The 13,224-nt window shown below is 34.9% G+C and overlaps 1 protein-coding gene across 2 annotated transcripts; it reads left to right on the forward strand.

Annotated features, from left to right (window-relative positions):
* Positions 1 to 1,289: 1,289 nt before the first annotated feature.
* KAPP (kinase associated protein phosphatase) lies at positions 1,290 to 7,058 on the forward strand. Of its 2 annotated transcripts, none has more exons than XR_013691416.1 (13): positions 1,290 to 1,586; positions 2,293 to 2,488; positions 2,592 to 2,774; positions 2,913 to 3,088; positions 3,171 to 3,329; positions 3,433 to 3,579; positions 3,725 to 3,786; positions 5,163 to 5,298; positions 5,557 to 5,651; positions 5,775 to 5,894; positions 5,977 to 6,106; positions 6,459 to 6,513; positions 6,612 to 6,695. XR_013691416.1 is itself a non-coding variant. In XM_079020085.1 (13 exons), the coding sequence occupies exons 1-13, from the start codon at positions 1,401 to 1,403 to the stop codon at positions 6,768 to 6,770; spliced, it is 1,800 nt and encodes a 599-aa protein (XP_078876211.1). In that variant the 5' UTR covers positions 1,291 to 1,400; the 3' UTR covers positions 6,771 to 7,058. The 2 variants fall into 2 exon arrangements, 1 of the variants encoding a protein (XP_078876211.1); XM_079020085.1 differs by having other exon boundaries at positions 1,291 to 1,586; positions 5,775 to 5,890; positions 6,612 to 7,058.
* Positions 7,059 to 13,224: the final 6,166 nt, after the last annotated feature.

Consider the following 13,224-nt stretch of genomic DNA (forward strand, 5'->3'; position numbering starts at 1 on the left):
GTTACCTAAATGTGGAATAAAACCAAAGTTTATTACCTTTTTAGGTTACCAACCCTATAAACATGACAATACTCTCCCAACTGACCCGTTTTGGACCCGACTTATCTCGGATTCCCCGTATATAAACCAAAGTCCAAAAAGGGGAAAAACTACAAAAAATTTAACGAGATGAAGAATGGATTATCCCTTAGCTAAACATATCATGAACCATGTTACTTTTACGTATTTTGTTGTATGATTTGTAATCAAATAAGCAAAATCATATATCCAGAATGCAAATAACTAATATGGAATGTGTGCGCTTTAGAGATATGTGTACTTTATTTTTGATATTATGTTGTCAGTGTGTTTTTGCAGGTGATAATGTTAACTTCATTGATATTACCTAAATAACATGACAATACTAATTGGCAACACCGCCCAACAACATTTCCTGACAGCACAACCTAGCCCTGGTTACGCCTGAACTGGACTGGCCCTTAACCTAACTCTATAAATAGAAAACCTTCTCCTCCATGAGGACGATCTCTCATTCTCACACATGAGCCTCTATTGTATACATACTCTTCCCACCAAGATGGTTATCTCCTCATACACATTGATCTAACTTGATCGTCAGAGCATGCTTTCGGGGTACAGTCACTGGGGCGGTTCTAACGGTTTTGCTCTTTGATGGCAGTTAGGAATCAAGTTGGGAACTCGCAAACGACACCTACTCCAAATCTATGATCTAAATCCACTACAAAGACCTGATAATCCGATTCCATGTCACAACAGTAGGTCTTATGACTATTTACACTTACCCTAAATAACCTAATATTACCAAAATGGGTAACAAATTTTGATTTTTGTCCATATTTAGGTGACTATATTTTTTTCGTACACGTTTGACCAATAAATTTGTTTGATCTGTTATGTTCATAATAGGATACTATTAGCTTATTTCTAATAGGCGAAACAAGTTTTCTAGTGAAACGTATAAACAATAGTTATTCAAATATGAACAAAAACTAAAAGTTGTTACCCGGGACAGTTCTACTACGGTGCCCTAGTGGCATCGACAACACGTGGTTTTACCGGATGTAGTGCAAAAATTTTTGATTTTTTTTTCATACTATCGTTGCACTATTAAAATTCTCGTGAATCTCTTGCTATGAAATCTTACGTCCGCCCCGGTCGTTACTAAAAAAAATAGGTCGAACAAAAAATTATATATTCAAATTATAACATTATAACATTTTGCAATTGTTGTTTTAGATGTAACATAATATAAAATAATACGACCATTTCAAAGCGACGTTCTCGGTAGTGAGAGAGAGGCCTGCGCCCGGGTGAGGGGGGGTGTTTGGCTCAGTTTTCTCTCTCTTCCTGACGCACACAGAGACGTCTCAACCCAATCGATGGCGAAGCAGCCGATGGTAGCAGTAGTAGCCGGCATTGTCACCGCCAACGGTGGTCTACTACCATACCTCCTTCTCCTTATGCTCTTTCTGATCCTCATCATCATTCTCATCGCCTGTAGACCGTGGCGTTTTTTCGCTCGCAATTACCGTTCCCGTACCATCAAGGCTACCACCTCGTCCGATGTATTGTTTCTTTCTCCATTTCTTGTCTTTTTGATTGTTTGGTGCTTGATCGATTAGCATTCTTATATCCGCAGATTTATTGATTTTACACATCGTATATCCCTATCATTTTTCGTTATTTCTTCTTAGGGTTTTTGTTCGTCTATGCTTTTCCTTGTATATTATTATAAAAATGCGATGTAGTTTTTGCTAAACTATAGGCGGTGATAATTGTTGGGCCTTCAGTATTTACAATCGCGTATGATCGAATAACTGAACGATGGAAAGCTGGTTTGTAATAAGATTTAGTCCTGATTAAGTAAGCGCATTTTTAGATTTATGAACCATGTTTAGGAAAAGAGACTGTGTCTGTTGACTCAGTTATATTTCAACGCAAGCACATTCAAATCTTCACCCAAACTAGTTGGCTTGACCCTGACATGAACAAGACTAATACACATGGTAAACGTTGCAAACTTAAATTCTAGGAAAACATTCAGACATAATAAAAAGAAAAAAAAAAAGGAACTTTCATAAAAGGATGATTATTAAGAGTTAAGACCAAGTACCAGCACCTGTATAATCTGCACCTTGATATTAAGTGTGACTTTTTTCGTTTTGAAAGGATGATACTCATTTAGTATATGCTTAGGAGTATGCACCATCTGAAAAAGGAATGTATTTGGTGTAGTTATTGGCGAGTAACATTGATCATTATCTTGTATAGGTTCAAGATGTAGAAAGACCCCTTATTTCTCAAGATTCGGATGAAGTTGAGAGCAACATCGATGAGCATCATAGGAATTCTCCTTCAGAAGGTCCATATCATCAAACTGATGGGCATCTCAGTTCACACCAAAACCATGGGGTTGTCCATAAACATAGGCTTCCACCCAGACCTCCCCAGGTCAAGGTGTCGCATGGTATGTAATGTTTTTTATAGACTATATAGTTTTGCTGACTAAAGTTTTCCTTCCAACAGTAAAAACTAAAAAAGAAGTTGCTTTATACTTATACTTATCCCAGGTGATAGTCTTATTTTGGATATTTCTGATCCATCTGAGAGTGTTGTGGTGGGTCAAACACTGAAGCGTCCATTGGTAATTAAGGAATCTGCTGGAGATGAAGATTATGGTGCAAAGGAAGATATAAGCAACAAATCGAGAATCAAGTCAGATAATGATAGTTCCAGGCGGACTGCAGATCAAAGTAATTTCTCCTTCCCTTGCATATAGATTATAGAATATAGATAGATAGATAGATAGATAGATTATTACAAGTCAACTGTTATGAGTTATGAGATTTTGGCAAGACGTGTCATCATATATACATGTGTTAGAAGTGCAGGAAGCATCCTGACATTGGAGGTTATTTCTGGTCCTTCACGTGGTGCACGTTACTCTGTACAATCAACAAACAAATCTAAGCTCCCATTGATTCTTGGAAGAGTATCTCCTAGTGATGTATTGGTGACAGATTCAGAAGTGTCAGGAAAGCATGCAAAGATAAATTGGAACCTGAATGTAAGATGGTAATTATCTTATCTTAATTGGGGACTGTGTTGGTTGAATGACAAATTGTATGTTGCATATGGATATATTTCAGAAGTTGAAATGGGAGGTGGTTGACATGGGTAGCTTGAATGGAACTCTGTTGAATTCCAAGGCAGTCCACCACCCTGAAACTGGAAGTAGACATTGGGGTGATCCGGTTGAGCTGAATAGTGGAGACATAATAACTCTTGGCACAACTTCAAAGATATCTGTGAGTCGTTCAGTTGTAGTAGCATTAGTATTTTGTTTTATATAAATGATAATAATAATAATCTTTTCTCGTTTGGAGTTGAGATTTTTGATTTTGGTTGCAGGTTGAAATTGCATCTGGTGGGTTTAATAGGAAGATCCCATTTGGAGTTGGAGTAGTCTCAGATCCTATGTCTGTGCGCAGAGGTGGGAAGAAACTGCCGATGGAAGATGTATGTTATTACCAGTGGCCCCTACCTGGGGCTCATCAGGTATTATTGTAATTTCTAACAATTCTTATTGGAATGGAAGGGCCACTCATATACATATATATATATATATATATATATATATATATATATATATATATATATATATATATACAATTCAATCATCTCTTTTTTTTTTTTTTTGCAGTTTGGACTGTTTGGTATTTGTGATGGACATGGGGGAGCAGCTGCTGCCACATCTGCCAGCAAGTCAGTATATTCCCTCCCTCTCTCTTTCTCTCTCTCCCTCAAATACACACACAGACATACAAATATTTATAGGGTTCACCTTTGGTGCCATGCCATGCCATCATCCAAAAAGGAATTCAATCCTTTTGGCTGCTGCATGTTATGTGTCTAAGTCAAACTTTTGACAGGTTATTGCATTTTCATCATTCAACCATCTTGGAAGCATGTGCTGCATGGCTTGTTTTTTATTTTTTTATTTCCATCAAAAGTCCTTTTGGGCTGGACAAAGACTTTCTTTTTCTAAGTGAATCAAGTCTGAGAATGACTGATTAATCTGCTAACTGCTAAGTAATGCTGACTGGTTATCTGAAACCGTTATAATTATAAATTCTAAATGAAAACAATTATAGTCAAATAAAAACATTTTAAATTATTAGCTTGAATTGAACATAATATTTAATCCTAAAAACCTATGTCCAGTTCCAGCAGCAAACATCTCTGGTTTGATTATTGGCCACCACACCACCCTGATGTCAACCCCCTACCCTACTATGCTATGTCACCCATGTCATGTGTGAAAGATCCCGCTTGTTCGTGTCTAATTCTAATCTCACATAAATTATGTCGAGTTCCACTTCCTTCTCATTTTCAATTATCCTACTAGCTTGGGATTTTTTGATTTTTTTTTACCCACCCCCCTGGTTCCAAAGTTTTCAAATAACCCAATCAATGTATCCAGGTGTTTCTTTTTAACTTAATGCAGAAAGAACAACATACTAGAGAGAAGGGAGACTTCCCCATTAAATCACACCCCCTCATTTATTTTTCCCGAGTTTTCCATCATTTTCTCAGATAATTTCTACATATCATTTATCCAAACAGCACTTGATGGAAAAAACAAACAAACAAACAAACATGGTCTTTTATTGCCTTAAGACATTCTTGTTTACTTTCTAGGGTATAGTTTTTCATTCCCACCACCTTTGCAGTCATTAAAAATTTAAAATTAACAATCTTAATAGACTACCCTACCCTTCTTTGCAGTCATTAAATTATTATCATATCTCAAAATGTATTATAAGCTGTTTTTAAAGTATTAGTGCATGTCGATTTTTGATATGCCATTTTTCTTATCCATATCATCTGTTCCTATAATCCTATTACAACATCACACTTTCAATTTTTTTTTCTTCTTATGGAGGCATTGTATTTCGAAAAACATACTCAATTGTAGCATTGTACTTCCATTGTATTTGAATAATGTACCCATCATAGTAATAGGCTATAGCTGGTTAACATTTCAATAGGAAAAAGTTAAATATAATAAAGAAATCAATGAAAGTAGAAGTAGGTTGCTATTAAATTGTTTTTATTTAACACTTGAATAAATTGTGCAGAATAATGCCTGAGATGGTTACTAGAATCTTATCAGATACATTGAGAAGAGAGAATGTTTTGTCACGTTGTGATGCTTCAGATGTCCTTAGAGAAGCGTTCTCTGAAACAGAAGCACAAATGGACCACTTATATGAGGTGAGGTTTTTATTTTTCTCACCCCCCACCCCCTTTTAGTTCTTAAATTAATCAATTAGCAACCAACTATCAGAGTTTGTTCTACCATATTTGAATTAATGAATGATCCAAAGTAAGATGATGTAATTTACATTTTGCTTTAGTGGATTTTTGGTCCCTTTGATATCGACACTGTTCTTGTAAAATAACCATATGATGATTGAAATGAAATAATTGTAAGCATTTAATGTACTAAACTACTAATCTAACTGTTTTCAGGGTTGTACTGCAACAGTGCTTCTAATTTGGGGTGATGGTCATGACAATTACTTTGCTCAATGTGCAAATGTTGGTGATTCAGCCTGTATTGCAAGGTATGTTTGTTAATTGTTATACATACATAGATAGATATTTTTCTTATTTAAACATTAAAGTTAAGCCTTTGTTTGTTATTGTAGTGTATAACCTATAACCTTTTGTTGTTGAAATTTATTCAGTGTTAAAGGGCAACAAGTTAAGATGTCGGAAGACCATCGAGTAGCCAGTTATAATGAAAGAATGCGAATTCAAACAACCGGAGAACCTCTGAAAGATGGGGAAACAAGATTATGTGGTTGGTAATTCATTTCAGACTTGAGAGTTTGATATAGAAATCAAAATCTTTTTCACTCCATTCATATTTCTAAAACATGAATTCAGGTTTAAACCTTGCACGAATGCTGGGAGACAAGTTTCTGAAGCAGCAGGATGCTCGATTCAGTTGTGAACCTTACATAAGTCAAGTCGTTTACATGAATTCAGAAACCCAGGATTTTGCCATAATCGCTAGGTAAAACTCTTTTTAAACTTATTTTTTAACCCCTCCCCTCCCCTCCCCTCACATGTCATGTTAGTTTCTCTTTTCTAAGTGTTTATTGCTATTCGTATATTTATATACACGTGGTTGTGGCTTAGTTGCAAGAAACAGCAACGTACTTTGATTCATTTGTGTTTTACATCATTTTTCACTGCTATGGGTGGGTAGAGGTAGATGTGTCAGATTACAATGTCATGAAAAGAAAAGGTGTATGCAGAATTACTGCATTCGGGAACACTGGGGCAAAAATTGCAATCTTTTTTTGTGTTCATTTATTTTCAGTTGTGTTGTTATGTTAATTTTGTTTGGATTGGGTTGGATGCAGTGACGGGTTTTGGGATGTTGTCAACTCTAAGAAGGCCATCCAACTTGTCCATCAGGTAGGTTTACATTACATTAACTCTAGCCTTAAGTTAAGTTAAGTTAAAATCATCTCAAGTGTTGTAACCTGAATCTTGTTTGTTTGTGCACTGCCAAGACGAGGGAGAAAGATGTAGTTGAGGTATATTCATCAGCAGAAAAGATAGCAAAAGTTTTGTTGAGTGAAGCAAGAGCACAACGTACAAAGGACAACACATCAATAATTTTCTTAGATTTCGACACAAACCAAACCATTACGACCAATGATGATGTATAGGATAATACAACTTTATGCCTTGTCTTGTCTTGTCTCGTCTTATTTATTATTATATCATTATTATATGTAAAATATAGTCAAGTCACTCCCCAGAACCAGAACCACAAGGTGTTTGCTTATGTTCATAAATAGGGAAAGCTGCACCTGCCTGCCTGTCATCCCTGCATTTTGGGGTAGTTGGAATCACTAGTGCTCTTTGGATGGGGTCGAATTGAATGAATGTTAATTAGTTTCTTATAATCAAATCAGACATCCAGAGTAAAAGCTTATAAATAGTTTTCTGCAAAACAGCTATTCTTTTAGTAGCTTATATATATATATATATATATATATATATATATATATATATATATATATATATATATATATATATATATATATATATATATATATATATATATATATGCCTCTTAAGTCGCTTGCTTGCATAACTCTTGCCTAATCCATATTCTTGGACCTTTAATTATTTGTCTAAGTATACCTCAACGAACACAATCTATATTTTTGATGTGATGTGATATGATTGTTGAGACTTCAACTTTTGAAATGCATCTAATATTAAGTTTATGGTGCTTTACTTATATATAATATTTTATTTTCATCCCTTTAACATTTAAAATATTAAATTTATATCCCCCTTGTATAATATTCTATTTTTATCCCTTCAACATTTAATATATTAAATTTATATCCCACTAGTACACTGGTTACTTGCAAGAACGTTTAAAACCAAATAGAATTAATATTACATTACTTATATTTTAAAACCATCAGATAGAATTAATATTACATTACTTATATTTTATTTACTGGTCTTCCATTTGATTTTCTTAAAAGTTAACTCATTTTAATGTCGTTTTTGAAAATAAGTGTATAATTTCATTTTTCTACTTTTTTAATAAGTGTATTATTTTGTTTTAATGATGAAATAAAAAATAAAATGGAAAAACTTTTTTAAATAAGTGTATTATTTTGTTTTGCTAGTTTTATTTTTGAACATATCTATGTTGTTGTGTAATTTTGAATAAAAATAATCTATCTCATCTATAAATAATTTACATGTATGATCCTTCATTTAACATATATTGTTTTTTTTATTCTAATCCTTTTTCTATTTTTAACACAAATAATGTTACGTATATGTTTCTATATTTTACATTTATCTTTTATTTTGATATATATATATATATATATATATATATATATATATATATATATATATATATATATATATATATATATATATATATATATATATATATATATATGAAAAAAGTGAATATACCCTTAAGGGTATATAAGCTTAGGTATCCAAACCCATCATAATACATCATTTTGTTTGATATATTAATTATAATGTTCTTAAACTTCAATCCCTAACTTGATTTACTTTCAAGATTTTCAAAATTTCACTATTATCTTCCTCTTACATCACATCTTTTCGCCGAACACCTACTAGACTATATATATTATAGTTGAAAATGAAATTATGTAAGAATAAGATAAATGTGAAATTTATAAAATATTAAAAGTAAATAAAGTAAGAAGTTGAATTATAAGAATATTGGACAATTACAATGTATATATATAATACAAAACGACGTAGTATGGTGAGTTTGGGTACCTAAGCTTATATATCTTTAAGGGTATATTCACTTTTCCCTATATATATATATATATATATATATATATATATATATATATATATATATATATATAGAGAGAGAGAGAGAGAGAGAGAGAAAGAGAGAGAGCTAGGTTCATTTGTTTAAACTAATTATTGTGTTATTGTATGCATAAATGTGGGCCAATCAAAATTAAATAATTAAATAAATAAATAAATAAGGTTAATATAGTAATTTGTTTAATAACTACAAAAAATAATCCCTATAATCATGGATCTACTTAAATGATTAGGGCTTTTAAACCCGTGTTCCTTTTGATCGGGAAAAGATGGACGAAGGCAGATCAACGAGCGCAAGTCACGGAGACTCAAGAAATCGGGTGCTGGAATCGTTTGGGGGTGATGTCGATTAGTGGAAGCCGAGGTTGTGTTTCCGGTGGTGGTAATCGACTAGACAAGATCTTCGGAGTTCTTTGATTAATAGGAACAAAAGAGAAAGGAGAGTGAGGGCCAAGGAGGTCGCCGGTCTTTGGCCGGTTGCGAATGGGAAACGGAGGCTGTGAAGTTTGACGAGAAGAAGAAGCGAAGTGTAGCTCCGATTTATAACAGGTTTTTATTCTTCTTATTTTGACTGTTCTTCTGTCGAATCCTTCAAGTCAGTGATTTGAAACTTCATCTGGATGTATGCACTCTGTCTTCATCCTTTTCCATATCAAACCCTTATCTATCCTTGATTTGAAACTTCATCGAACGTGCTAGTTCTATTTGAAGTTTCAAATGGGTAGATACACTAATGAAGCTTGTTTGATTTGGGGTTCTGTATGCTATCATCTCACTTCTCACCATGAAGTTACTAATTGGTTGCTAGATAATATTATTAGTCTTGGTAGCTGCTTTGTTCTCAATTTGGTTTCAATTCAATTTGTGTTTGAACCTGTCACACCCCTGAACCAGACGACGGAAACGTCTGGGGGCTTGCGCGTGACTTCATCTTGAAATATCATTACAGTGAATATAATTGAAACATAACATCATCATCATCACACATGTAATATAACAACATTCATTGTTTACATCGAGTATTGTATTTGAATATTACATGCCAAAATGGTAAGAGTATGATGAAACAAAATATAACACAATATCCATTAGTTTGTTTCGTTCATCCTGCTTCAACGATTTCCTGAGAATACAAGTTATTTTGAAAAACGGTCAACATAAAAATGTTGGTGAGTTCATATGCATGTTTGTGAAAATGATTTGTATAACTTTGAAACCACCAGAAAATCCGATATTTTCTGAAAACTGTTTAGAATGTTTGTGTCAGATCTTGTATTAATGCATGTATGTTTTTGTTTATTTGACTAAAAGGGGTAAAGAGAATGTAGAGAGAATGTAAATAGCATGTAAAGAGAATGTTCCCAGACAACCCGATGTTGTCTGTAAAAGAAAAAGCTGCCATACCAACTCCCGAGGTTGAGTACCAGTACGAGAATGTTTCCGAGTAATCCAAAAGAAAAGAGAAGGGTCTTCCGTAAACTTCATAATGTTAATTCCTCTAAGTGAGCCGCCATAACCATACTAAATAATGACAATTTCGCCTGTCTTGGCGTTGTTGGACGCTAGTTTTGATTATTGATTATAAGGTTTTCGTCACCTTAGACTGAGTTAGTCTAACTGTAGCGAACCGCTCAGGTGTGAGGTGTCATCCCCGTATAGATCTATACACAAATCCCCGTTCTCCCTCCAAGAGACTCTGGTTATAACTACAGGCTACGATCGTACACTTAATAGGTGCCAACCGACAAAACTCACTAGATCCTTAATCAAATTTACGCCAAGAAAAGGTATAATCTCATTCCAGACCTAATGAACCATGTAAGTGAACCACTAAGGCATCGCTAAACATGTAAATCATTTACAAGCCCAACTTGGAATGAAATTATATAACATGGACCCGAAATATATATATATATATATATATATATATATATATATATATATATATATATATATATATATGAATGAAAGGACAACTAAGGCCCATTTCACATGTAAGTTATTTATAGGCCCAAATAGCATACAAATAGTATCCAAGGTCCGTCGCACATGTTAATGGGTCAATGAGGCCCAATAAACATATAAATAGTATACATGACCTATCACACATAAAAATGGGCCACTAAGGCCCAATAATCTAGAAAATGATCAAAATAATCCGTTTGTTAGTCATCGTTGGTTTTGGTTCAAGTATTTACTAAAATAGCAAAAGAAAGAAGAACACATATAAAATTCATTCCCAGGCCCAATAAACATGTAAGTGGACCACTAAGACCCACTATACGTGTCTATTATTTCCAGGCTCAAAGGAATATGAATGTCTATCCTAAGCCCAATATACATGTAAAAGGACACTAAGGCCCACTAAACATATATATTATTTCCAGGTCCGATAAGGATATGAATATCGTTTTTAACCCGTTTGCTATTGTTTTGTTTATTGTAGCTTGATTATTTACAAAGTTGATATAAAAGCCCACTTTTTGTAAAAATGATGTTCTTGGCCCAATAAGCCAAAAATTTACAATTAAGGCCCAATTTTTGTAAGAATAACACTTTAATCTCCAATTTTGTTAAAAACTTGTGTTGATGACTACTTTGTGATAAAAATAACATTTTAAACCCATTTTTATCAAAAATATCATTTTTGGCTTCATTTTTGTGGAAATACATATTTTTCTGGTTTTGGGCTTTTCCGACCTAGTTTTTGGAAAATTTGTAGAAAAATCATTGTAAGTCGAAATTTGGATCCGTAAATTCTGGAATTTTGGAAATTTTTTCTACTTTGTTCACAATTTTTAATGGCTTCTAACAAGTGTGAAATTGCCCACCTTCATAGGCTAGTCCGAAATTATTTCAAATTTGATAGGCAGTTTTGTAAAATTCGCCAAAAATTGTAGAAAAATCGTATGAAAACGTGAGGGTAGTCATTTTAAAGGTATAAATCTGTACTTTATCCATGTAAAACAATTTTGAAAAATAGTTCCATTAAGAGGGTCAAAACAGTCCGAGATTGGACCAAAACTTTCCTGTCAAGGGCTGTTTTATGAGTTTAATTTATAGATCTTAGAGCACAACACTCATTTTTGCTATTTAAAGTGTATAAATCCCAGATCTACTAGTTTACATGTATTATATGTGATAAAACATACTTTTCTCAATGTTCTTTGTAACGCCCCATCTCTGGTATGTTGTTTCCGTGGCATTTATTTAGAAGTTTTCTAGAGGGACTCGGCGAGTCTATGGCCTGAATCATCAAGTAGGGTCGAGTTTTCGAGCACGTGTTAGTCGGCGACTCGGCGAGTCCATATTCGGGACTCAGCGAGTCTGCTTGCCAGGTAGAAATCCTAAATCCCCGGGTTTGCACCCTATTTAAACCACCTTATGAGCCCCAAACTCGTCCCCTTCACCCTTAGAGCATCATTTAGCAAACCCTAATCATTTCCTTGAGTAATTGAGCATTTCTTGTGTGAATCTTGAAGTTTTGAAGAGAAAAAGGAGGCTAGATCCAAAGGAGAAGAAGAAGATCCGAGGTCTTGCACCCATTTCAGAGTTTATTGAGGTATTAACCGAATTCCTTCTGTTTCTATGATTGATTTCTCTTTAACAAGCATATTTAACCTCTTTTAGCCATTTCTTAGCTTGTTCTTAGTAGAGAGATCACATTAGATTGATTAGCCTTCGGATCTAGCCATGTTTCAGTTCCAAAATCGTAGATCTATCACCTTTATAGAGCCATTTTGCATGATAGCCCTAGATCTACTCTTCTAAGTGCCTTTTTAGCCTTTATATCCCTTTTCATGCGTATGTACACGTAAAGTTGGAAACTTTACGTGGTAAATTAGCCTTAGAAACTCAGATCTATAATTTGTATGCGGTGGTTTTGAGCAGAATCGAGTTTTTAGAATCTGCATGCATGTGACTCGGCGAGTCGTTCTTCGGACTCGGCGAGTCAGGTCGCGAGTCCCCGATCTTTTCCCTTTGAGTGATTCCGAGTGGGGACTAGTGAGCAGTAGGATGGGCTCAGTGAGTTGGAGGTTAGACTTAGTAATGGAAGGACTCGACGAGTTGTTCACACAACTCGGCGAGTCCAAGGCAATCTTCTTAGCTCGAAGAACAACTCGTCGAGTTGTTCATATGACTCGGCGAGTCGGATGCAGATTGTCTGAGTTCTTGAATCGAGAGGGTACTCGTCGAGTCAATGCCATACTCGACGAGTAGCCACGAGAAGGGTTGAGAAGTGAGAATAGGGACTCGGCGAGTTGACGGCCCAACTCGGCGAGTTAGGTCAACTGTAGGTTGACTTTGACCGGGAGAGTTGACTTTGACCAGGGGGTAAAAGAGTCATTTTACCCAATGCAGTGATTAGCATCTGATTGAGTGTGTTTATGGATTTGTAGCCGGGGAGATACCGGAGCAGCAGCAGTTAGCTTCCAGAGCCATACACACAACAGCCAGTTCACGAGGTGAGTTTCCTTCCAGTAGGAACGGGTCTACGACCACAATGCCGGCCCATTTAGTTAGCAGTAGTTCCGGATTTCAGTCCGATGCAGTAGTTCAGTATGATTGATGTCTATGTGATTCAAGCATGTTTATGTGTTATATGTTCCGGACTTTAGTCCGATGCAGTATGCAGTATATGTGTCTATATTAGTTGATATGTGTTATGCTATGTTATGATCAGTCAGCTCCGGACTTCGGTCCGATGCAGGGGACAAGGTCCCAGTTAGTTCCGGACTTCGGTCCGATGCAGTTAGTTCCGGACTTCGG

The sequence above is a fragment of the Lactuca serriola genome, chromosome 9 (genome assembly GCF_051521515.1).
Source record: "Lactuca serriola cultivar US96UC23 chromosome 9, Lser_US96UC23_V15, whole genome shotgun sequence".
Classification (NCBI taxonomy): Eukaryota; Viridiplantae; Streptophyta; class Magnoliopsida; order Asterales; family Asteraceae; genus Lactuca; species Lactuca serriola.

Coding starts and splice junctions, on each gene's coding strand:
- KAPP (XM_079020085.1), top strand. CDS start 1,401: ATGGCGAAGCAGCCGATGGTAGCAGTAGTAGCCGGCATTGTCACCGCC. Junction 3,330..3,432: donor GCACAACTTCAAAGATATCT/GTGAGTCGTTCA, acceptor TTTTGGTTGCAG/GTTGAAATTGCATCTGGTGG. Junction 5,299..5,556: donor AAATGGACCACTTATATGAG/GTGAGGTTTTTA, acceptor AACTGTTTTCAG/GGTTGTACTGCAACAGTGCT.